The sequence below is a fragment of the Acomys minous genome (genome assembly GCF_964271855.1).
Source record: "Acomys minous genome assembly, chromosome: 12".
In the NCBI taxonomy this organism is placed as follows: domain Eukaryota; kingdom Metazoa; phylum Chordata; class Mammalia; order Rodentia; family Muridae; genus Acomys; species Acomys minous.
In genome coordinates this window covers 55,842,590-55,868,291 of record NC_140493.1, presented here as the reverse complement: position 1 = coordinate 55,868,291, position 25,702 = coordinate 55,842,590, and the positions used below count along the sequence as shown (strand labels likewise).

Sequence of the window (25,702 nt, the reverse complement as noted above, 5' to 3'; positions counted from 1 at the left end):
CTCCACCCAGGCAGGACGGTGCGGGGGGAGGAAGGCGGCTCGAACCGGCGCGGGAAACTTAAAGGTCCCGGGGTCTCTAACCTCAGGTCAATCCCGGAAGAAGAGAAACACTCTGCTAAGTTAAGTTCTGCCGGGATCGCCATGCGGGGGCGACAGGCAGAACTTTTCGGGAACTTTGTGCGTGCTCTCCTCCCCCGACGCGCCGTCCGATGGTCCGTCCCGGGGCCGGAGGAGGCCTGGCCCGCGCCGGTCGCCTGGAGGCGCGGAGCCGCCGCCCCCGGGTCGGCAGGCTGGGCGTGCGCTGTCGCGCGGCGGCCGCGGCCCAGAGAACCGTGGCGACGGGCGGCGGCATGGACTACCTGACCACGTTCACCGGGAAGAGCGGCCGGCTGCTGCGGGGCACGGCCAGCCGCCTGTGGGGGCTCGGCGGCGGCGGCGAGGCACGGCAGGTGCGCTTCGAGGACTACCTGAGAGAACCGGCTCCGGGCGACCCGGGCTGCGGGCCCACGGAACACCGACCGCCGTCGCCCGACAGCCCCGAGGGACCCGGTGAGTCCCCCACACCACCCCATCCCTGCGGTGCGTCGCCTTCCCCGCGCGTGGACGGGGACTGGGGTGGCGGAGCCGCGGCGAGGGGGCGCGGGCAGGTGTGCGGGCGCGCAGGTGTGCGAGGGGGGCCCCCCCGAAGGCTTGCAGCTGCTTGGTGGCCCTTCCTGCCCAAAGCAGGAGTCGCCAGAAGTGTCCCGATTCGGTGTGTGAGCCTCCCCGTCCTTTTCGCCTGGTCCAACCAGTTGTGACGTCCACGGAGTTAGACTTTCAGAACGCAGTGTCTGCTCAGCCTTTGCTCTGGCCACACATTTTACTGAGAGCGAGCCACCTGGGAGGACTCGCTTCCTAACTTAAAACAACAAAAACAAAACAAACAGTACTTTGTAATCGGAAGCGCTCCCCTCTTCTGGAGTTTTGCACCAGAGGCCGAACGTGGAAACTTTCCTAACTTACTTGAACGGAACTTGTTTTCCTTCTCTTCCACCACGCCAGCTTTAGTGCGGCACACGCGTTTTGGCGTAATGCATATGGTAGTTTTCCCAGTGTCATTGGGTTTCCTGTGGGATCAGTCTTAGTATGTCTGTGGGCGCTTTAAGGGTGGGTTTGTAAGTGTTTCAGCTTTAAAAGCAAAGAAGAATCACAAAGTACATAAAATTTGTCCGTAACCCCACACCAACACTCATGTATGAGCATTGACATAGTGACTGTCCTGTGTGTGGATGTGTAATCTAGGCTTTGAGGAAAGTGGGCTTCTAAAAGTCTTGTTTTAGCATGTCCCTTTAAATATATCTTCCCTTACTTTTTGCCCAGTTAGTCTTTTTTTACTAGAACTTCTGTTTTCTTGTTTTTGAAATTAGAAAAAAAAAACTTTAAAGGAGGGGGGTTACTTTTGTAAAGTTATTGGCTAAGTTAAGTATCTTTTAAAAGTTGAGACCAGGAATGAAGAACGATACTTAAAAACGTTTAAGTAAAAGAATTTTTTAAATGAGTGAAAATCAATTTCCCACTTGAGGACACTTGCTATTGATCAGCCTCTGGATGAGTGATTAAGTAATCTGTGAGGCTCCCCAACCAGAAAGATGTATAATTAATATGTAACAGACATGCTCAAACACATACAGATCTTTCATTCCTGAACACATACATTGAGCACACCACTAGAGCTGGCATTTTTCTTCCCGCTTACAGCTTCAGAAGCAGGACAGATGTCCCTTCTGTTGACACTGCTTACGTGTTCCACGCACATCCCTTGTCATGTTTGCAAGGCCTTGAGGGACCGTCATGGTGGTGTGATCACAGAAAGTGGGTGGGCTAGCCTTCGCTTTAACTCCTGAAAGAACTTAGACAAGTTACCAAATTCCCCTGGGCCTGTATTTCCTTTGTTTGTGAACGAATTTGGGTTAAAACATCTCAGCAGTTCTCAGCTCCAGAGTTTTATCAGTTGGAGCAAAACTGGTAAAAAAAAAAAAATAATAATGTATGATGCAGTTTGAGAATAGCATGTAACAGTTAAAAATATGATATGCCTCTGGTTATAATACATAGTTCTCAAGTCAATATACAAAGTGCATGCCCAACCGAAACCTTGATGACTCTGTGCCTTAAGGGTGAGTGAGCACTGAGGACACAGCTGAAGTAAAGCACCTGGCCAGCGTACATAGAGGAAGTGTAGCTCCTTGAGTTTTCCAGAGTTTGGTTTTGTTTTTTGAGACAGGACTCACTTTGTAGACTAGGCTGGCCTTGAACTCACAGCGATCGAAATGCCTCTGCCTCCCAAGTGCCAGGGTGACAGGCATGCGTCACTGTGCCTGGCCCAAGTTTTCCAGATTTTAAGACACAGCGTGCATGCGTTTGTATAAAACAAAACTGCGTAATTTTTGAGCAGTCTTTAAGATGAAAAATTTCTTCTTTGCATCTTGCAGTTGGGTTTGGGCTAGATAGAGTTGTCCTTGCATTTGTGTCCTTTTGGATCTACCGTCCATTTAGATAGATTTTTGTTTATTTGTTTGTTTTATACAGCTGCCAGGGCCAGGTGGTTTCAGTGCAGAATTCTACCAGACCTTCAAGGATGTGCTAATACCGATACTCTTCAAGCTACTCCAAAAGATAGAAATGGATGGAACATTCCCAAATTCATTCTATGAGGCCATAGTCACATTGAGACCTAAACCTCACAAAGACCCAACAAAGAAAGAGAATTTCAGACCAATGTCTCTTATGAACATCGATGCAAAAATACTCAACAGCTGCCATTTCCACATGCATGTCTTCTACCGTGAAAAATACTTGAGTCCTTTGGCAATACCTCCTGTTACAGACATGTAACAGTCTCCTAGGTTGTCTGCAGTCTAGAGCCCTGTTTGTTGTTGCGGCTCTTGCTCCTTGCCAGTTCATGTTTTTATAAGGGTGGAGCAGTTTTGCCTCTGGCGGTTTAATGAAAGACCAGAGAAAACTTAGGCCCTGCATTCTGATCTGACACTTTGTACAAACAAGCCACTTTATTGGGCTTCCAGAGCTACTCGGGGCAGCCGCCTTCACATTTGTCAGTTTTTATTGTTTGCTGGCTTTTGAGTTACATCTCTTTAGGAAAACAGTAATTGAGACACTAAAGTTAAGGCACGGTGAGGATGGGATCACCACCATTGATGTTGTAAGTCAACAGTGTAATCGTACCTTTGATCTGGTTTTAAAACATGAGCTCGAGATCAGCCTTGTCCTTCTAAGGGTTAGGACAGTAGCCTTCATGGTATAGCCTTTAAAAATATTTACTAAATCATAGTGTAGGGAGTAAATCCAGATCAATGAATTTGACAAGTTTATATTTTTAAATTAATGTAAGCTGCAAAAACTCTTACATCAATTCTGTTTTCCCAGTTGATGACAGAATCCTTTAAGTAGCACCATTTAAATGTTCATTTACCTTTTCGTATCTAAAAGACTTTCTTTAACTGTCCTTACTTAAAAATCTCTCAATCTCCAAGTCTAGGGGTGTAACGCTTGATTAATAAATATACTTCAGGCCCTGAATTCAAAGCGGATAATTCCACTGGACGTTCGCTTTAAAGCTCCACCTGTCTTCTCACGGCATTTAGTTGCTGTGTGAAGTTGGATCGCAGGAGGGGTGTGGCTTACTTCTCACGCCGATGCCTCCTGGGTCCTCTGTTAGCTGGCTGGTGAGAAGGCGCTGAGGCAGGGTCCCCTTGACCATCCAAGTCCTTTCCTTCCCCCTGGGTGGGAAGGGACGAGTAGAAGGTAGCAGAAGTGGGAGTAGTGATGGAACCATTTTTTTTTGCTAAGTGGCTATCGTCGTGCCTATAAGTTCTGGCCCCAATGGTGAGCAATTCTCTCATCCTTGAAAGCGGGCCATTGGTATCTTTAATCCTGCCCATCAACCAGCTGCAAGCTGTTGAGCTGGACACTAAGCCGTTTATAACATGTGCTAGTGTTATGTCTATGTATAGAGCTGATGAAAAAAAAAATGATCATCCAATAAAAAGGGATGGGTAATACCTCAGAGCATTTGCATTATTTCATCCTTAATGCTTCTGTTTCAAAAAAAAATTTTTTAGCTTGCTTTTGTTTGTTTAACTTGAGTAATTTAGCTTGTCTTCCACTTTGCTAAAATGTTTATTGAGTTTTATATCTGTCCTTAGGAAGGAGATAGAGCTGAGTTGAAGTGGTTCACATAGCTGTCAACGCGCTCCATGTGAGGAACAAAGAAAAGGTTACATTCTGTTGCCTTGGATTTGAACCACAGGTCACTGAAACAAATTCTGTGATATATCCCATTATATATTTTTGCATTTTTTTATTTAATATATTCAAGCTGTAATTGGCATTGGGTAACTGAAACAGACTGACTGTGAGGATAATGGAAGAGGGTGCTCTGTAAAGGCCCTTTTGTGTAATCACCAGCAGACTTTTATTATTATTATTATTATTATTATTATTATTATTATTATTATTATTATTATTATGTATACAGCACTCTGTCTGCATGCACACCTGCAGTCCAGAAGAGGGCATCAGATCACATCATAGATGGTTGTGAGCCACCATGTGGTTGCTGGGAATTGAACTCAGGACATCTGGAAGAGCAACCAGTGTTCTTAACCACTGAGCCATCTCTCCAGCCCCCAGACTTATTTTTCACATATTCCCCATACCGTTTACTACATGCTTGGTGTTACTGGAAAAAAGGGAACATGTTTTAAGAACAGGTACAAATGTTAGAGATGAAATGTTTGTTTTTGTTTACTAGCAATTAATCAGAAGGGGAAAATGTGATCAGATATAAGTCAGTATTCTTAAGACAAAGATGAACATGATTGTGCACCCAGGATAAAGTTATTCCTTAAGATAGCAAGAATAAAGAAAACAAAAACAACTGCCAAAAAAAGAACCCTCATTATCCTTAAAGACTCCAATTTCAAAGCTCTATTTTTTTGTTTTGCTGCATATATATTTATGTAATGTGTGTGCCTGTGTGCGTGCCTGGTTGCTTGTGTGGACTCAGGTTTGTGTGCCAGTGTGCGTGGAGGCCCAAAGTCAGTGTTGGGTCTCTTCCTCCATGCTTCTGCACTTTATCTACTGAGGCAGTACCCCTGTGCTTACAATTTCTGCTACTCTGGTCGGCCATCTTGCCTTGAGGATCTCCGGTCTACTTTGCACAGCATGGATGCCAAGTAGGCTGCCATACCTGGTAACCCTGTTCTTTACATGGCTGATGGGGATTAAAAACTCAGCTTCTCACACTTGCCCAAGAAGCATGTTTTCTGGCTAGCCAGCCCACCCCCCAGCCCTGTCAAAGGTCTGTTTGCAAACACTTTGGTAGTCAGTGGTGATGGGGTGACAGCTTTATATAGGGACAAAACAATTCAGGTGTGCGCCTATCTCAGGGTCTCCAAAGTGGAAGGCGGGTTGGGGTGTTTAGATTTTAAGTTACAGACTTTAGATTGTATAGCAGACCTCTAGACTTCCCACCAGAGGGGATGCTTTGTGGTATTTATGATGTCCACTATGATAGCTGTTATGCAGATATGATTTATCAGTGTTTTAAATGTGGTGAGTTAGATTTTTTTTTCTTAAATTACATCGAGAAATTTGGCTTCTGGACTCTATAGGCTTCTTTATTTAGTATTATTGGTGGTAACTGGTGTTTACCTACACAGTCACACATACTGGATTCAGTAAATAGGATGACAGCTGATGTTAAAGAAAAAATTCAAAAATATTTGTTCATGAGTGTTTAGAAACTTTATTTTTGAATCATTACATAATTTTAGGGGCCGCAGAAGTAGATTTTGCAGAGGGCAGGAGATTTTAACCCTTCCTTGGTTCAGCAGAGTAAGCGGGATTCATAATCAGGGTAGGGGGGAAGGAGGAGGATGGACGAATGACAGAAGGCTGAGGAGGATTCGCCGCACCCTTGAGACCAGGCTGCATGGGCGACTGTGCGCGATGAAGAACCTCACGAGCTGTGGAAGGTGACTGGATGTGCAGCGCATGAGTGAGGGGCTGGAGTGGCGTGTCCCGATAAGCTGTTAAACTGACTTAGCAGAGTTCTAAAACTGGATTGTAGAAGAGGAGGAGGAGGTACAAGACTTTTGTGTGTGTGTGTGTGTGTGTGTGTGTGTGTGTGTGTAACTGACCTATCTATAAAGAAGCTATACATTCTGAATATTGCACTCTGTAAATCAATTTAACCTGAGCGTTCAGGGACATTACTATTGGAATAAGCGTTGTTGCTGGAATCTCTTCTGAGTGGAAGTAAATGTAGGATGGTGGCTAGTTAGAAAAGAGGGCGGGTCTTAGGGAAGGCTCAATCTTGTTTCCTAAGAGACCATTTCTAAAGGGGCGTGTCTGCCTCCAAAGCAGCAGCAAGTTGGTCATGTTACTACAGTCTTACTTAATTTTAGTGGAACATGTTAAGTATGATATTAACATCCCCAGCCGTTTCATCTGCCACTCTTTCTACTTATAACTTGCTGTTTTACTCACTGTTAGTTTTCTAATTTGTGTGTTTATAACATTCACAATTAGTTTGATCAACCACTCCGTTGGATCAATAGACCTTTTATTGTATGGTCTTTATCTAGGGCTCTTAACTCTGATAAGACTGCTATGGCTTCAGTCTTGGCAGCACTGAATGATCGTTTCATATGTGTGCAATCCAGACTGTTCACTCCTCCCTCTAGGTGACAGTTTGCTTTTCATGCATGAATTATTAAATAACTCTTTGATATTTCATGCACAGTGATTTAACCTCGAACAAAAATAGGAACTGGTTGTGAGTGTGCATACTGTGTGGGCGGAGTAATCTTTTAGGACGCGCATCTTTCCTCCAGGATTTGTGTTGATGGAGAAGCAACCTGTGTGAGAGTCAGCTCTGATTGGCAATACAGGAAAAAGAAAGCTATAAAAATGTCAGTTCTAACTTCACCTACCAGAAAGACATTTTTCTGTCCTTGTTCCTTTGGAGGAAGGAAGTCATGGCTCTATCTGACATCAAGAGATTGATAAAATTTATTTTATATTTCACTGCAGGGAGGGAGATGAGAGTGTGACCTATAGGTTTATTTTGCATCGTAATTTTGGCTCCCTCTATTGGCTACTTGTGAATCAGCAGAAGTGATTTTTTATTTAAATTTAGGATTATTATAAAATAGTTTAAATTATTTTCTCACTAAGAAAAACAATTGTATGTTTCAGATATATATAGGAGGGTTAAAAAGTATTCCTGTGGGCAAGATTAGCATTATTTTTAAGAACTTTAGCATTTTGCACACACCAGAAATAAGGTAAGGGTTAGTGCCAGTTTTCCTACAGACAGTATGTAGTTAACCATTTGCATTTTTACCCAGTCTGGCTTGCTATCAATGATATCTCATTGTGATTTCAATTTGCACTCCGAGATACTTGTCTGTGAAACTAAAAATCTTTGAGTGTGTTCAAAGGCCTGGTTTTGCATTTTCTGACCTTGTTTTTGCCCATTGTTTACACTTGAGTTTTAATAGTCCCTCCACTTTTAGTTCTTGAGATGTTTCGGATAGAAAGGTGAAGATGAATCTGATTCTGTCCACACATCTGCTCCGGTGCCTCTGTGGTGTACACACCTTAACCCTGTGTCTAACTTTTAACATTTCTTTCTTTATTTATGACGAGTGTGGGTGTGTCCTCTGTGTGGGTGTCTGGTGGCTCACCAGGCTTGGAGAAAAGCTCTTGTACCTGCCAAGCTCTTTCCTTTGCCCACATCTAACTTCCTTATGGAAAGTTTACCAGAGTTACAAGACTTACGGTAGTACTAGGTTAAATTGTGTCAGAATATGTCCATTCAAATTTGTTGTTTACCGTACTCCAGGCACTTCACTGGGTATTGAAGAGAATTTGAAGAGTGAAGCAAACACTTATTTTGGAGGTTATGGTTTCATGGGAGAGATTAAAAACACAGGTGGCAATTTTTAAAGTATACTAGATGAAGTGAAGATGGAAAGTATTTAAGGGCGTCTTGAACTGTTTCTGAATTGGTTTGGGGGGAATTCAAACATGGTTTATTATTATTTAATCTAAGGTAAGTGATCTCTTGGTTACAAGTCAATAAATTCTGTTGTAGTCAATGCGTGAGCTAAGTTCAGATAGTGGGGGAACGAGGGACCTGTGTTTTTCCAGATTATCTTAGTTTCAGAACTAATCTTTCTTGGAAAATTGCAGTTTTAATTTTGGATAAATGCTGTATTTTGCTATGTTTACCATCTTAACTTAATTCTGAAACTTGGAACCAGTACTTCGGGGGGTTTCATATTAATCATTTAAGATGTTTAGATAGGGTGGTATTTTATTACTTTGGTACATTGTAGTCATTGCTACAGAGAGAATACATGAGAAAATTAACAAACACAGATTTCAGACCGAAGCCAGTAGCTTACTGTTGCTGATAATAAAGGTATATTTGTTTATATATTTTATGTATATGAGTGCTTTGCATGTACGTCTGCACACCAGGAGAGGGCATCAGATCCCATTACAGGTGGTTGTAAGCCACCATGTGGTTGCTGGGAATTGAACTCAGTCTTCTAGAAGAGCAAGGCAGCCCGTGTTCTAAGTTAGGAAACTCTACATCTGGCTGCGAGCTCCTCCTGTACTTGTTGGCGTCACTCTCAAAGGGAAATGCATGTCACAGCGCGTTGTTTTCCTCTTCTTAGACACTGGCCAAAAGAAGACCCTAGACAAGAAAGATGGGAGGAGGATGTCCTTTCAGAAGCCCAAAGGAACTATTGAGTACACCGTAAGTTCCTTTATCTTTGTAACAATCTTACTAAAGGTGTTTTCTGTTTGACTGCAGGTAAGTCAAGGATTGTTCACTGCCTCGTCTTAAAACTTTGGCTCCTTTTATGCAACTTTCCTTAATAATAATCCTCCCATCTTAATTGCATTTTATGATTCATTTTCCTTACTGTGTTCTACAAAGACAGGTATTCTGGCAAATTAAATTTAATATTGATGATAATTTAGAGTCAGAGTTCCTATGCTGCAATAAGTTTATTAGATCAGGCCTTTAGGAAACTATTTACTATTTACTTTTTTTAAATGTGCTCTTAATTGACTTCCCATTGGGGCTAATGTTAGTGCTAGTGACAGGTGGGACCCTTACAAGCTAAGCTGCGTGCAGAGCTTCCTCAGCTGTGAAAGCCGGGTGTTTTCTATTCTTGAGAAAAACTGTCAGTTGTCTATGGGGTGTTTCTCATTTCTGGATACTGTGGGCAGCTGAGGTGACAAACTAATTTTGGAGTGTGGCGTTTCACTTTACAGGGCTGAATGTAAACATGACTTAGACAGTGCTAAACATTGTAAAACAAATATATTAATTCAGATTAGTTTTGTTACTTGGTGTTTTCTACCATAACTGTTACTCAGTATTACACAGTACACATGCACACACACACACACACACACACATGCACACACGCACCATATTAAACATTTTCAAAGGGCTAGAAACCAGATATTTAGGTAGAATTGAATTAACTACTATCAAAAGAATTGGATTTTTGAAGCCGTTACAACTCTAAATTATACATGTCTGTGCCTGCATGGTTGAGGTGAAAAATGTGTTCAAATAGTAAAAGGTTAAATAATACAATTAGTATATTCTTGCGTGTTTACAAAAGCATAAGATCTGAGACGTAATATATCTTTATGCTATAAAGATGTATATGATATACTTTTTGATGTCATGATCATGAACTATACAATTTTACTGGTTTTAAATTTAGGAATTTGCCATTCTTGGCATGTAATAAATAAGCATCATAGGTAGCACACGCCTTTAATCCCAGCACTCGGGAGGCAGAAGCAGGCAGATCGCTGTGAGTTCAAGGCCAGCCTGGTCTACAAAGTGAGTCCAAGACAGCCAAGGCTACACAGGGAAACCCTGTCTCAAAAAAACAAAAAAGAAAAAAGAAAGAAAGGAAAAGAACCATTTATTGTGGAATGAAAAGAGTCCATTAAAAATCTGAAAAAAGATTTTATTTCTTTATGATTGACTCCTTAAAACTCAGATATTGACTAGAAATCATATAAAAACATCTAACAGGTCTTTTTTAGATGTATTATTTTTCTTTTATTACGCGCATCAAATTTTAAAAGAAACATAAACTTCAAAGCTAGGTAATAAGATATTGTTGTTTTATTCTCCATTTTTACTATAATCTATAAAATACTTCATGACGTCTATCAGATCATTGCTTAACATGACTTTGTGTTGGCAGCAGTATGTATTTCCATATTATTTCTCTTAAGATAAACTTTCTATATCTCAGCATACCTTAAAACACTTACACCTCATACTTGGTAGAGTTGTATACGACTGTAGTCTTCAGCAAGGCAGGATTGTTTGAACCCAAGAGTTCCAGGAACTTAGACAAGCCATTTGAAAAATGTGTGTTATGTTGCTTAAGTATATGCCTAATACTACCTTATATGGTATAAAGCTTATCAATATATTTTATATAGCCTAAAAGCTAAAATCAGATCACACACACACACTAACTACAGTTTTAATCATAAAATCACTTTAAATGTGATTTAAGATTTATTTTTTTAATGTATATGAGTGTACTATCTTCATGTATTCATGCATGCCAGAAGAGGGCATCAGATCTCTGTATAGATGGTTGTGAGCCACCATGTGGTTGCCAGGAATTGAACTCAGGTCTTCTGGAAGAGCAGGTAGTGCCAGCCCCTTAAATGGGACTTAAAGTGGGCCATAAAAACGATACAGATGTAGACTGTCTGGGAGATGGCTCAGTTGCAAACTGAGGGTACCCCTTGCAAACACAGGGATTTCGTTCAGATGCTTAGACCCCTGTAAAAAGCCTGGCCCCAGTGTGTGCATGTAGTCTCAGCAGAAGGCAGATGGAGACAGGCAGTTCCCTGGAGCTTGCGTCCAGCTAGCATAGTTTAATCAATAAGCTTAAACATCAGCAAAAGACTCCATTTCAGGATATATGTTGGAGAAGCGATCAAAGAAGACACTGACCATTGACCTCTGTCCTTTACCCATCCATGTTCACATGTGTACAGACACATGTATACATATGTGTCTACAAACTCTACATGCACATTCATACACGCACGCACTGTCACACATGATCAGTTTTGATAATTTAGTATATCTTTCTACTGATATACTTTTCAATTACTAATTCAATTGACATTTTCTTTTTACTCCTCTTTATCATCCATTCTTCCTTCTTTTACATTTTAATAAATTTTCAAGTGACCTGCAAAATAATCAGCTTCATTGTGTTCATACATGTATGTCATTGGATTGTGTTCTAATTGGGTGCTCTTCCCCACGCACCCCTTTTCCTCTTCTACCTAGTTTCTTTCCTTCCTCAAATCTTCCCTGGCATGTCTTCATGTCACACGCAGCCTATCTGCCCTCTCTTTCCTTTTCCTTAAGATCCCTCTCTCCCCTCTAACGTGTTCTTCCCAGTTTCATGACGATAGCACAGATTTTTGTTCTTCCCTGTTCCTGCCTCCCCAGACACTTGCATTTTCTGCTGCCATGTCCTGTTTAGGAACTTGCAGCTGTGCTCTTCCGCCCCCCCCCCCCCACCACCACACTGGGTTTCTCATCGGCTTCTAGCATGTGTGTCATGAGGGTATGTGCACATGAGGCGTGCTCACTCAGATCCATGAGACTGGAGTCACAGGCTGTTGTGAGCTGGCTGGCTTGGGACGGAGAGCCACATGCTGGTCCTCCCCTACAGCAGGCCAAGCCCCTAGCCCGTGAGCCACTCTCCACCTCAGACCTTCCAGTGCCTTTGCAAAGTGAGCAAGCTTTCAAGTTCTTACTTTGTGTCTGGAAACTGCTTGAGTCGTTGGCTAGTAGGGACTGTGGAATAAAGCAGGCATTTTAACATACACCTTCTCTGTCTCTGTAGGTTGAGATCATTGTAGAACGTGATATTTCTTGACTTTTCTCAAAAATTACTATTTATGTATCAAATATGTTCTCAAATGTGTTAATATTGTATAATCACCCAAGTCTTTTATGTTTCTTTTTTTTTAACTGATGAAAGCAACTTGTTTTTTGTTTTTAACAGGTTGAATCAAGGGATTCTTTGAATAGCATAGCCCTGAAATTTGATACCACACCCAATGAACTTGTTCAGTTAAATAAGTTATTCTCCCGGGCAGTCGTCACTGGACAGGTATTGTCATTATTTACATGTGTTGATGCTTAAGATCATTAGGTAAGATATATTCATTTTTACATAGTTAACAATGTAGAAAATATGAGAATAATTCTTTGTGTTCTGGGAACAAATTCTGTTGGCCAGATAAAAGTACCGGTTATATCTATTAATTCCTTTCTGAAAATAATGTTAATTATGTTTCAGATATAGTCTTAAAGAATTTTTAAAACACTTAAAAGCAATTCATGTAAATTGACAGAATTTCAGTGTTTTTAAAGGTAAGCTATCCTTTCAACTCAAACTTGATTTGTAGTTAACAAATTGAATATTGCAGAATTAGTCTAGCCTTTATCAGGGGATTTTGTTAGGGTCTTTAAGCTTGTCTGTGACCCTTAGAAAATGTTCTGTTTAAGTAGAGAACTCTCAGAGCCTTTCCTGTCTGTAATGATGCACAACATTGATTTATTTTTGTTTGTGTAGCCACACAGTAAGGCTTAGTGTTGTGATACTGTCTTGTTAATGTTAACATTGTCATAGTGAATACCTCTAGGTGTCCACTATATATATTTCACAGCATAAATCCTATATATACATTTGTTGGGTCAAAGAAATATGTACAAATTTAATTTCTCTAGTTATTGCCAAGCTGCCTTTCAGATGAGCACTAATTGAGCACTGTAATGCAGAATTACACTAATTGTGAGTTTTTGTTTCTCAATAGCTTGTTTTAATAACCATTTTAAAATTAATTTTAGAGTATTTCTTCTTCATGCTTTTATGATATTCAAGATACTGCTCTACCCTGGTAATCTGAAGTCTCTTTCTTTTTATCGCTAAAAATCAGTATTAAGTAAAGTTTGCTGATAGAGCAGTACTTGGCCGTTAGCATTTGTTTTTCTGAAGCCCATGTGAACGTTTTCTTCCAGGTTCTGTATGTTCCCGATCCTGAGTATGTCTCCAGTGTGGAGAGTTCCCCATCCCTAAGCCCGGTCAGTCCTCTGTCGCCAACATCATCCGAGGCAGAATTTGACAAAACCACTGTGAGTGCCTCCTTTTCAGTGCTCAGTCTACTGTGCACTGTGTCCCTCACTGGGTTGCATTCCACTTGACAATGGTTAAAGTGACACGAGATCCTTCTACTTTGTTAAAGTGCTTAGCTGGAATTGATACACCTTAGGTAGTAATGTCCAAGAGTTTCATCATTTCTATCTTAGAACTATCATGTGAAATTTAATTTTTAATGGAATTATACCTAACAAGCATGAGATAAAATCATATCCAATTTGAGTATTTTTGGATTCTGTATTTGTGTGTATGTGTGAGGGAGGGTGAATGTGAGAGTACTGCTTAGTAGTACTTGGACTCTTTAAATTGAACTCATATTTTGGTGCACTGCTTTTGAAAATAAGACTTTGTTATCCTAACTGTTCCTTCAGGATTAATATAATAGGGTAAATTTATTCAGCGTTTGTACAGAGAGTATATTCTATGTAAGCTAGATTTACAAATGAATGGGTTTTAAGAAATCAAGTTGCATTTAAAAATTTAAGTCTCTCCGAAAACACTTTTTCTAAATAAACTAATACTGATCACAAAAACAAAACAAAAAGAAAAAACTAATACTGATCACAGTTTCCATTTCTGTAATGTTTACTCGTTATTTTATTAAAGAATTCCTCCTTCATTAGAAAGTTGGTTGCTGTGATCTCTTGGCCTTGAAAAGAAACCTTTTTATTTTCTGTCCCAGTTTGAACTTGGAATTTGTTTCACATGGCAAACTGATAATCAAACACAAGTTATATATGACTTTGCCTCACTCTTATTTAAGCTCTAGTATAACGGGACTTCCTTGGACCCAGCAACCATTAAGTAAAGACATGGAGACTTATTAATATTTAAAAGCAGACTCAGCTAGCTCATCCCTACGGTGCTAGCCCATGACTGCCACGTGGCTAGTTCTTTACCTCTCTCAGCCCCAGTATGTTTCTTCCTTTCCATGTCACACTGGCAGATCCTGTGTCCCTTGCTTCTTCTGCAGACTTCTTTCTGTAAGGAAGTTCTGCCTTCCCTTTCCTGCCCAGCCATTGGTTGTCATCTCCACTTTGGCCACTAGGTGGATGAGGAGGATGTTTACAAAATATGAGGCCAGTGATAGATCATAAGAATAACAATACCAAGATCCAGCTAGGAATCGGCTCTCTGCTGGTGCAGCATTAACAGTGGGAAACACAGAGACACCCTTCACAGTGCGTCCCGCACTCCAGTGTTTCTAGCACTCTTTAGTTTCTAAGTTTAGTATTCCAGCTCCCCCAACGCGGGTGTGCCTGTGGTAAATTGTCACATGGATGATTATTTTACCCCTGTCCTGGGACATTTTATTGTGCGTATGAGAGAAGTGGAGTCTTTTTCAAATGTTTATTTGTTGGGTTGGTTTCTTGTCTGTACAAATATGGAAACAGTACTTTATCGTGTGCTGCCACATGGAGAAAGTATGTAGACAGTTTGAGTACCCTTCTCCAGAAAAGATTCAACCACGGTGTTTCAAAGTTTAGAAATATCCGCCTAAGTATGTGTGTGTGTGTTTGTGTGTCTGTGTGTGTGTGTGTGTGTGTGTGTGTGTGACAAGAGTGTGGAAGGGAGAAAGGAATGGGTAAAATGAGAGAGATGGAAACCTTAGGACTAGAAGCAATCATAAACACAGAATTCTATCTGCTACACTGTGGACACATGCCGCTGGTGTGCCGGCTTCAGGAGCAGCCTGTTACCCAGCCTGTTACCCAAGCTCACCTCTGGACTTGGCTGCCTGTACTTTCACTGTGGAGAACATTTTGGATTCCGTTTCAGACTTTGAGATTGAGAAAGCTCAATCGGCATTATATTTATTCTCATGGATGAGAGTGAAAGTTTAATGGTGGATATATTAACTAATAACACAATAACAACTTGGAAATGTTTCTACCATTGGGTGAGGGTGTGCCAAGTTTGAAACAGAAGGAGAAATAATAAAGGCGAGTGTAGTCGGAGGTGGATTTAGATTGGGCTTTTAGCCCTAAACTCGAATTATATGCAGTGAATTGCAACGCCTTTTCTAACTAAAAACCTGTGGGATTCCCTTCAGACTGCATCTCTCTACCAAAGAGAGGGAGGGAGAGAATGAGGAAGGGAGGGAGGGAGGGAGGGAGGGAGAGAGGGAGAAAGAGAGAGAGAGAGAGAGAGAGAGAGAGAGAAGACTCACGCAGGCACACACAATTCCCTCCCATGTGGGGATGGTCATCTATACTTTGCTATGTAGGCTTAAGATGGGGCAAATAACAAAGCCCTGTAAGTAACTCCTTAACCGTACTGTAATTTTGTATATCACAGTAGATTATACTTTTTCATTATAAGTATTGTTTGCACGTAAGCTGTTATATTTTTCCTAATATATATTTTTATAAAAAGTAATATTATATTTGAATATTACGTTTGATTAAATACAGTGTGTAGCAGCATCACATTAAAGAATGTCTAAGTATTTCTACTATATGTTTATTGCAGAAATTGTCAGCCAGTATTTCAAATAAACATTGGTCAGCTTCCTGAATGTTCAGTTTTGTGGAGGCTAAAATGTTAGGTTTACAACAATTGTTATTATATGTTTTCATTTATATTTTAAAGTAATTAACTTCACATAGAAATACTATCTTTGAAATTTTAAACTATTAATTTTTATTTACATGTGAATGGAGAAACAAGAAACTGTAGAATGAGACTGGAAGGAGCTAGAATTTACTGTGCTACGTTACAAGCGTATTTATTTGATTGTTTTGTTATTGTTTAAAATCTTCCCATGAGTCCCTGTCTGTTCTTGGAAGTGCTGTGTCGCTTCCTGATTCTCTCGTCTCCACCCTCCCACCCTGCCCCGCACCCAGTCCTGGGATTGCAGATGCACGCCACTGTGCCTGGTTTTATGGGTGCCTGAGATTGAACTCAGGGCTTAATGCATTCTAGGCAAGTACCCTACCAGCTGAGCTATATGCCCAGCAACCCCACACACTAACGAGTTCTCATTTGTTGCTTACCTCAGATCTAAGAAGCACTAGTCCTCTGCATCTGTCTGTCTCCCTTGGGCTCACTGTGCATACCTGTCTTGACTGCAACTTTGTGATGCTTTCCCACTTTTCTTCTGTTGGTGTGGGTGTGTTGAGAGGGAAGAAATGAGACCTAACTGAGAGCGTCGTTTTCCTGACTCCATCCATCTGAAGTGAACATGAAATACCCGCATCCTTTATCCTCTCGCCAGACCACCCTTCCCTGAGACCCTCTCTGGTCTCCTGACTGGCCGTCATCTGTTTTTCCTTACCTCTTTAGGGATAGGTTCATAAAATCTGTTGTTGCTCACCTTACACTGGTGTATGCCATTCTCACCCTTGGAAAAATTTCCATTAGCCAACTGTCTTAGAGCCGCTCAGTTTCTTGTTAACTTTGTGTATTACTGCTCAGTAAGTGGGTTTGGTTAGTGGTGTTGACTTTTTTAAATCAGGGTAGGGTGTGTGCGTGTGCGTGTGTGTGTGTGTGTGTGTGTGTGTGTGTGTGTGTGTGTGTATACACCACTACATTATTATATCTGTTGTACAGAGGAAGAAATTATAGAGAATATATTAACTAAATTGCATCTAAGGTTACTCAGTTTGGGTCCACGACCTATGTTCTATGTTAATTACTGCTTTATACTGGAAATTGATCACTCAATTCAGTAAGTAATTTCACCCTGGAAGAGGAGTAATACTTAGCCATTGTTAGTGGATATGGAAACAGCTACCACTTTCTACCATTTCTTCTTTGGAGTTGGTGTGTTGCTATGATAAAACCCTCAGGTTAGAGGGCACAGGGTTTATTTGGTTTACACTTCCGGGCTGTCATCTGTCGTTGAGGCCTTCCAGGCAGTCTGCCTATCATTCTGCAGTATGACGGTGCTATCGAAGGTGAAAACTAGATGGTGAAAATGGGAAAATGTTTAATTAATAATGTGGGCAGATGGGGTAATGCTGAAGTGTATTTACATAAAGATTGAGTATGCTAATAGTTATTGTTTCCGTAACATAAAATACTTCATAATATAGTCAGTATAAAAGAGAGCAGAACATTTGGGTAGCAGTGGAGTGAGAATAGAAGTGCAGCATACTAAGGGAAAAATAGCTTTAAAAATATTAAGAGTTCCAGGAAAGACCTCAACAGTCCTAAAAGAGGAGAAAGCAAAGGTAGCAGCAGGGACAAGCATATTCAGAGTTCTTACCAGTCATCTGGTTGTGTTGCTGCTGTTACTACTACCTCATACTTAATACCACTTGCCCCTTACTTTCACCTCAAAACCACAGAGCTTTCATTTGCAGTACTTACATCCCCTTTAAGCCAGGCCTGGTAGCGCCCACCTTTAATCCCAGCACTTGGGAGGTAGAGGCAGGCAGATCCCTGTGATTTTGAGGCCACCCTGATCTACAAAGTCCAGGACAGCCAAGGCTACACAGAGAAACCCTGTCTTGAGAAACCATATATAATAAATAAATAAATAAACAAACAAACAAATTAATATCCTCTTTAACGACAAAATCAAGTTCCAGGTACTAGGTGACAGAGCTGAGGGTTACACCTGACCATCTAGGTCTAGATCCTGTGTTGGATTAGCCACCTGCCTTAACCACCGTTCTGTTGCTGTGAAGGGACAACAACATGGTCACTGCACCTCTTATAAAGGGAAGCATTTAATTGGGGTCTTGATAGTGTCAGAGGCTTCGTCCATTATCATCATGGGGGGAAGCTTGGCAGCAGGCATGGAAGGCATGGGGCTGGAGAAGCAGTTGGCAGCTACATCCTGATCCACAGGCAGAGAGAAAGATGCTAGACATGGCATGGACTTTTGAAACCTCAGAGAGCACTTCCAGTGACATACTTCCTCTAACAAGGCCACACCTGCCAATCCTTTCAAATAAAACTAATCCCTGGTGACTAAGCACTCAAGTCTATGCACCTGTGGGAGGACAATCTTCCTTAAGTCACCACAGCACCTTGAGTGTTGCCTTAAGTATCCACATGTGAACTAACAAGAGCCAATACTGTGCAGCTATGACATATGATTTAAGATTAAAATATCTGTCCAGCTTGTAGAAACCAGAGCGTTCATAGAGGTAAAAAGTGAAAGACAAAATTTTGCTCAATCAAATAACAATGATGGTATAGTTGGCGGACGATTCAGATGGATGGTTAAACGTGTATAGAGACAACAGAAGTAATGCCTTTTCTTTCCGAACTCACAGTAGCTAAGGCTGTTGAGGATTGTTTCCTTGGTTACTTATGCATATGAATGTCTGCACCCGCATGTGTGTGCCCAGGGAGGCCAGCAGAGCTTCAGATCTCCCCGAGCTCTCTCTTTTTTTTTTTTTAATATTTATTTATTTATTTATTTATTTATTTATTTATTTATTTATTTATTTATTATGTATACATTGCTCTGCCTGCATGTGCACCTGCAGGCCAGACAAGGGCATCAGATCACATTATAGATGGTTGTGAGCCATGATGTGGTTGCTGGGAATTGAACTCAGGTCCTCTGGAGGAGCAATCGGTGCCCTTAACCTCTGAGCCATCTCTCCAGCCCCTCCCTGAGCACTTTACACGCTGTTGAGAGCCTCCTGACTTAGGTGGTGACAACTGACACATGGTCCTAGAAGAGCAGCCCCTGTGGGCTTCTTAATGTGCTCTTTCTAAGTTATTTAAATTTTACTCAGTGGTACTGTTGGTTTTCTGGTATTTGTCCAATATAAGACCACAAATTGAGTATTTATAACAAGTTTACTGTCCTCCAATTCTGGAAGCCGGAAGCCTCAGTTCTAGTGGTTTCCAGGACCATTACCTCCTCTAGGAGCAGCGGGTCCGTCTCCTGCTTATCTAGCAAGCACTAAGCGCTAGTGTTTGCTAGCGCATAGAATTCTTTGGCAGGAATATATCCTTCCAGGTTCTGCCTTTGATTTCTATGGCCTGCTTCTCCTTGCTATCTAGTTTAAGGGCTCCTCTGCTTCCACATGCCCTTAGATGAACTAATTAAACCAAAAAAGGCCCATTTCCCTGTCAAGGCCCCATTTGAGGGTCCTGGAATTGGAAGTTCACTGCATCCTTTGGGAGACACAGACATTACCTAATGTTATAAAGTATCTTAACTTTAATGTTTATCATATATTGTAATCACTTTTACTTCTAACAAAACAAGGACTTTAGCTTAGTTTCTGTTTGGGGAAGTACTAGTAGTGTTTAAAGGCATCGAGGAAACACTCTTTACTAAAGCATAGAAGACATGCAGAAGTAAAATTAACTTCTCGCACATGCGCACATGCTTGTTATGTTTGAATTCAAACAGAACATATCTGTATCTTTCTGTCACTGTGATCTTGTATCCTGAAGTTGTGTACTTGCTTGTACATTGATTGCAGATAATGGCAGACAGTCACAGATTACAAACACTGGATCCACCAGAGCAGGGTAAAAGCGCAACACTGCATCTGTTTGAAGAGTTCACTTCCTCATGTCATTCTTAGATCAAAAGCCTCTCCTGTTTTGTTTAATCTATTTTTATGCTCAGAGTGAAAAAGATTAATCCCTATTTTTAAAAAATATATTATTCATAAAATATATTTGTCTGTATCACCTGATGAGATTGGGTGCATTCTTGTTGGCATGGCCATAGACTAAGGAGTATTAATTAATATATATTAGAATTTTAACTTAAATGCTTTTAAGCATAAATCTGAATCTCAGAATATACACATTTTATATTAAATCTAAGCCAATTATTATAATTTATTTTAATGAATGCTTATAGATCATAAATGCATAAATTACATCAGTTAGATGTGTTACTTTTTAACTTACTTTAAAATCAACAATTTATTAGGTAGTCATACTTTTTAAATATATTTACATTTTTATTTTAGACTTATTTACTTTTAATGTATTTTTGTATTTATATGTATATATATATTGTGTATATATATATTGTATATATATATATATGTGTGTGTGTGTGTGTGCATCCTGTATGTGCCTGTGCCTGCAGAGGTTAGAAGAGGGTATTAGGCCCCCTGAAACTAGAGTTACAGACCATTTTAAGCTGCAGTATAGGTGTGGGAAATCAAAACTCGGGGCTCCTCTGTAATATTATGGTGCAATCAGATCTTGGCCTTGTACATACGAATAAAACCTCATGCTACTATCTGATTAAACAACTTTACAATAGGACTTTGTGCTTAGGCTTCAGGAAACCCATTCTTCAGAGAGAAGGGATTGCCATATGTGCAATACCACACAAATGGATAAATTACTAAGTTACACTTTTCTTCTGAATGTTGAGTGGGAGCCTCATTCTGTAATTAGAATTTAAAAAGCAAGGCCTCCACCTTAGAGAAAGAGCTGCAGGCAGCTAAGGGATGCTGAGAGTGGGAGAGACAAGCTTCACCAGGGAAGAGCACACTGATTGACTATCCAATACCAAATGGTCGTCCCTGAAATATACTTACAAGTAATATACAGACGGAGGTTTATAGTAAGGGCAGTCTCTCCGTATCCTCTTCCTGTCGCCTAGGCTGTACTGTGTCCATGCTCTTACAAGGGTCGGGGTAGAGTGGAGGACTTCAACACACTCTATAGTAATAGGACTTCTGAGAAAGAAAAGTCACAGCAGTATGTATTTATGTATTTAGAAATATATATGTACACACAGATATACAAGTATATGTAACAACAATTAAAAAGGGGCATGAATTTGAAAGAGAAAGAGCATAGGAGAAGGTGGAGAGAAGAAAAGAAAGGGGAAAGTGACGTAATTCTCATCTCAGGAAATGTGTTCTCCCTTTAAACTGATGAAAAGCTCAGTCTGATCTAAAGCCAGCATGAGTCCCTTATAATTGCACCTTAGTTTTTTATCTAACGAAAAAAATGAATTTTCCAATGTCATTCTGTGTCTTGTTTTAAAGCTTTCTCAACTTCTTGGTTCTAAGTAGAATACAAATGAGATCATGTGTAAGTAAATATAACTTACAGAAAGAGATAAAATATTTTATTGAATATTTAAAAATGTATATGCCATGTATATATTGGGTGAGATAATACATGTTGTTTTTATCTGTACTGCTGTGGCTTTTCTTTCTCACAAGTCCTGTGTTTTACCTACACGTAACTAGAGAGTATGCTGAAGTCCCCCGCTCCACCCCAACCCCTGTAATAGCATGGACACAGTACAGCCTAGGCGAAAGGAAGAGGACGTGGAGAGATCGCACTCACCATAAACCTTTGGCTTTTCACAGTTGAATGTTTGGGACGATGCTGATGCTGGCTAGGTAGCTGTATTTCTAGTCAAGGACCTTCCTGATCCTTGTTGCTAAGCAAAATTACAGAGAACTCCCAGAAAGCCCTCTAGTGGTCTTCAGAAGACGCATCAAGGGCCAGACTCTGCTCAGACAAGCTCTCCATGTAGAGATGATACATCCTGAGTGATTCCTGCATATGGAAGTTGTGCTAAAGTCTGGTAACAATCCTCTGAATAGTGTTGACTCTTTCAGAAAGAAATCATCTCCTTTGCTAAGCTAACTCCTCTGTTCTTTTTAATAGGATTACATTGAGATACTGGGGTTGTTAAAGATGCCGAATTGTAAGAGTTGAATGACAGCTCACTGAAGTTCACCTACATTTAAGAGCTTTTAACAATATGTTTCAAAATATATGTTCTGTAATTAACATGGTTTCATTGTATATATAAATACTCATAGAAGACAGTGAATCTATAATTTAGGAGTTGAACTGCCGTAAATAGAATTTGTTGGCAGCTTTTTGCCATCTTGAGCCTGCTGATGGTCTCAGATCCTGTACTTTTGGGGAGTGGAGCATTGTGCCCCTCATCTGGTGGAATGTTTGAAGGGAAAGTGTGTCGTAGTGCACGGGTTGTGCCTCAGCAAATCAGGCCTACATCTCAGCTTCACCTTACTTGTTTGGCCACACACGGCTGAGCTTTGGGTTGGAGTGAGGGGTGCGTCCCCAGGGAATCAGGCGGAAAAGCAGGAGAGAATGATTCAGGGCAGAACATCATCCTCAGCTCTCCACACAGACAAGTAACGCATGTGCACATGTGCACACACGTATGTCCACGTACCTGCGAACTTGCATATGTACCACACACACACACACACACACACACACACACACAGCAATAGACACAGTTGAAAAATACAGAAAAAAACCCAAGTTGAAAAATACTCTTCTGTTAAGTACGTCATCTTGCTTGCTATGTACTAGGTATCATAGGCCAGCTCTGTCTTCTCTGAGCTCTGGAGTCTCATGGGTGCCGCCTTGTGTTGTCAAAACAGTGGTTTAGTTCTCAAGCAGTGCAGCATGTGTGTGATACAAACCACTTAGATTTTAATATTCTCTCTCTCTCTCTCTCTCTCTCTCTCTCTCTCTCTCTCTCTCTCTGTGTGTGTGTGTGTGTGTGTGTGAATGTATAGATATGTATGCATCTTTGCACTATAAACATTCAAAATGGAAGTTTATGCTCTATTTAAAATCTTGATTAAAATGACATTGGCGTATTTATGTTAATGTGGTGACAGTCATTTGTTTGCTGTTCACAGAATTTGCACTTAGTTTCCTAAGGCACGCTCTGTATTTGACTTTGTTTTGCTTAGACTCCCGATGTAGTCCATCCAAAAGAAGCACCTCCTTCATCTGCTGTTAGTGGGATCCGGCCTGCAAGAGTTGTATCTTCAACATCTGAGGAAGAAGAAGCATTTACTGAGAAATTTCTTAAAATCAATTGCAGATATATCACCAACGGCCAGGTACCGAGCGACGTCGTCGGGTGGGCCTTCATCATGGTTCAGTTTCCACTGAACTACGAAAGCGTGACACGTGCACTTTAAGCCAGTCGTGGCAGCCACTCCTGAGGGTTTGCACAAGGGTGATAACTGTGTGCGTGAGGTAGAGTGGACCTTGCTCATGACTTAGAATCTGATTGTCTGTGGCAATTATTAAGGTAATGGGCAATAAAAAAATCCATTAGCACAGAGCATATGAAATGATTTTTCCTAGGAAATTAAATACATCTTCAAAATACAATTGATTCATTGATTATAGCAGGAGTGCTAGCTTTGGAAAACCTCACATAACGCAGAAATTGAAAGATAACTCATCTTTAGTAAATATATACTATATGGTAGAAAGTATTGGAGGTATGTTCGTTTAATCTATTATAGTAGGAATGAACACTCCTACTGTGGGCAAGTATATTACTTTTTGAAGTGCTTTGATATGTTTCTACCTATGTAGGGATGCTGTAAGTCAATCTCTCTCCCTCTCTCTTCTCTCTCTCTGTTTCTCTCTCTTTCCTCTCTCTCTTCCTCTTTCTCCTCTCTCTCTCCCTCCCTCTCTCTCTTCCTCTCTCCTCTCTCTCTCTCTCTCTCTCTCTCTCTCTGTCTCTCTCTCTTCCTCACTCCTCCCTCTCTCTCCCTTTCCTTCCGTTCCTCCCTCCGTCCCTCTCTCCCCTCTCTCCCTCTCTCCCTCCCCTGTCTCCCCTCTCTCCTCTCTCTCCTTTCTCTTGGTTTTTGGCATAAGGTTTCTCTGTGTAGCCCTGGCTGTCCTAGAACTCTCTCTGTAGACCAGGCTTGCCTTGAGCTCACAGATCCACCTGCCTCTGCCTCCTTGTGTTGGAACTGAAGGCATACACCACTACCAAGCTGTAGGTATCTTTCTCTTAACTCATTTCTGATTGGTCCCCATGTGGTCAGAGGATGTCCTTGTTTCCATTAGGCTTAATTTACTATAGAGTGACATTTCCTGAACCCAAATCTCTAGATAATCTTGAGTGTATGCTTAAAAAAACATATATTTTGCTTCTCCAGGGTGGAATATTTTGCAGTATCTGAAATCAGGTTGAGTGATGCTGGTAATCTTCTGCATCCCTATTTCTTTCTTTTATAAACTTTTGACAGGAATGTGGAGTTTTCTGCTGTCAAGCTCTGTGAGTTTATAATTCATGATCCTGAAAGTGCTAATCTATGAACACATGTTTAGGGTTCTTATGTTGTCCTGATGATTTGATTCATCATGAAAACCCACATTAGTCTCGGGACTGGAAATCATTGTCCTGACTCCGCCGTGGCAGACACTGCTATAGTCTGTTCACTTCCTTTGAAAAGTGTTAACATGCTTATCCTGCCTATGCTTATGAAGTGTGTTTTTATGGGTAGTATATGATTTTAGACTTTTAGTCAAATGAGCTTAAAATGATAGGTTCTTGAGATTTTCCTAAGTTTGACCTTTAGCCCTAAGGGTGGGTTCCTAGGAAGGGAAAGCAGACTGACTAATCCAGTGGATGACGTGTCCCCTCGTTTAATCCAGAAAATAGAAGCACCCCGAAGGCCCTTGAGTAGTGCTAATGCGTACACAGTACTTGAAGCATTTTCGTTGCATGGGACCTGTTGTTCATTTGTAGCCCCTAGAGTACTCTAAACTGTAGCATGCGCTACGCTGCTGCTGTGAACAGATCTCTACAGGCTGGGGCTGCAGCTCAGGGGGAGCACACTTGCCTTGAGGATATGGTGCTCTAGGTTCGTTCCCCAGTATTTCCAAAAGTAGACAAAGACAAAACCCAGAAAATAAAATTATCAGTTAAAATCCACATACAAAGTAAAACTTAACAAAATGTCTGTCAAATGACCTGGAATATACTTGCTTATTTTCAGCAAATCTCTTAGTTTCACTTTTTAAAAGTCTTTACAGAGCTTGAAGCAGTAAAAGGAACAAAAAACTAGAAACCTTTTAAGATTTCTTTGGTGGCCCCAGTTTGATCAGTTCTTTTTGGTGAGGAGGCCTGGAGGGCACACAGGAAGGTGAAGCAGGCTATCTGTATGAGGCCTGATAGGCTGTGGCCATATGGTGGAGGGAAAGGCCCCCTCTGTCAGAGGTCTAGGGGAGGGGTGTAGGATGGAACAGAGAGAGAAGGAGGGAAGGAGGTTGGGAGGGTGGGAATGGGAAAAAACAAGTGAGGGGTCAAGAATCAGGATGTAGCTGGGTGTGGTGGCTCACGCCTTTAATCCCAGTACTCCGGAGACAGAAGCAGGCAGATCATTGTGAGTTCAACACCAGCCTGGTCTACAAAGTGAGTCCAGGACAGCCAAGGATAAACAGAAACCCTGTCTCGAAACCGCCCCCTCCAAAAAAATGAATCAGAATGTAATCAGAACAAATTATAATAAGTTAAAATTTAAAAGAAAATCTTTTGTTATAGTACGTTACTGCAGCCATGTTTATGTACTGTTGCGTTATCCCCAGCAGTGTAAATGTCCTCTGTAACACTTCACTGGCTCTCATTGTCTTGTGTTGGTATGTGCTTTAGCAGTAGAAATTGCTGTCAAAGAGTCATGAAAATACTG

General features: G+C 41.0%; 1 protein-coding gene across 8 annotated transcripts in view; it reads left to right on the top strand.

Moving 5' to 3' along the window:
• OXR1 (oxidation resistance 1) overlaps positions 1 to 25,702 on the top strand; it is a 325,549-nt gene that overhangs the window by 258,743 nt on the left and 41,104 nt on the right. For 5 of the 8 annotated variants that reach the window (XM_084747931.1, XM_084747932.1, XM_084747934.1 and 2 more), the window contains 4 exons: positions 8,751 to 8,833; positions 12,159 to 12,266; positions 13,178 to 13,291; positions 22,958 to 23,110. In XM_084747931.1, coding sequence (XP_084604057.1) covers positions 8,751 to 8,833; positions 12,159 to 12,266; positions 13,178 to 13,291; positions 22,958 to 23,110 — 458 coding nt within the window. Of the gene's footprint in view, positions 1 to 73; positions 550 to 4,209; positions 4,307 to 8,750; positions 8,834 to 12,158; positions 12,267 to 13,177; positions 13,292 to 22,957; positions 23,111 to 25,702 lie in introns of those variants that run through there. The other 3 variants (XM_084747928.1, XM_084747930.1, XM_084747936.1) reach the window with 3 other exon arrangements.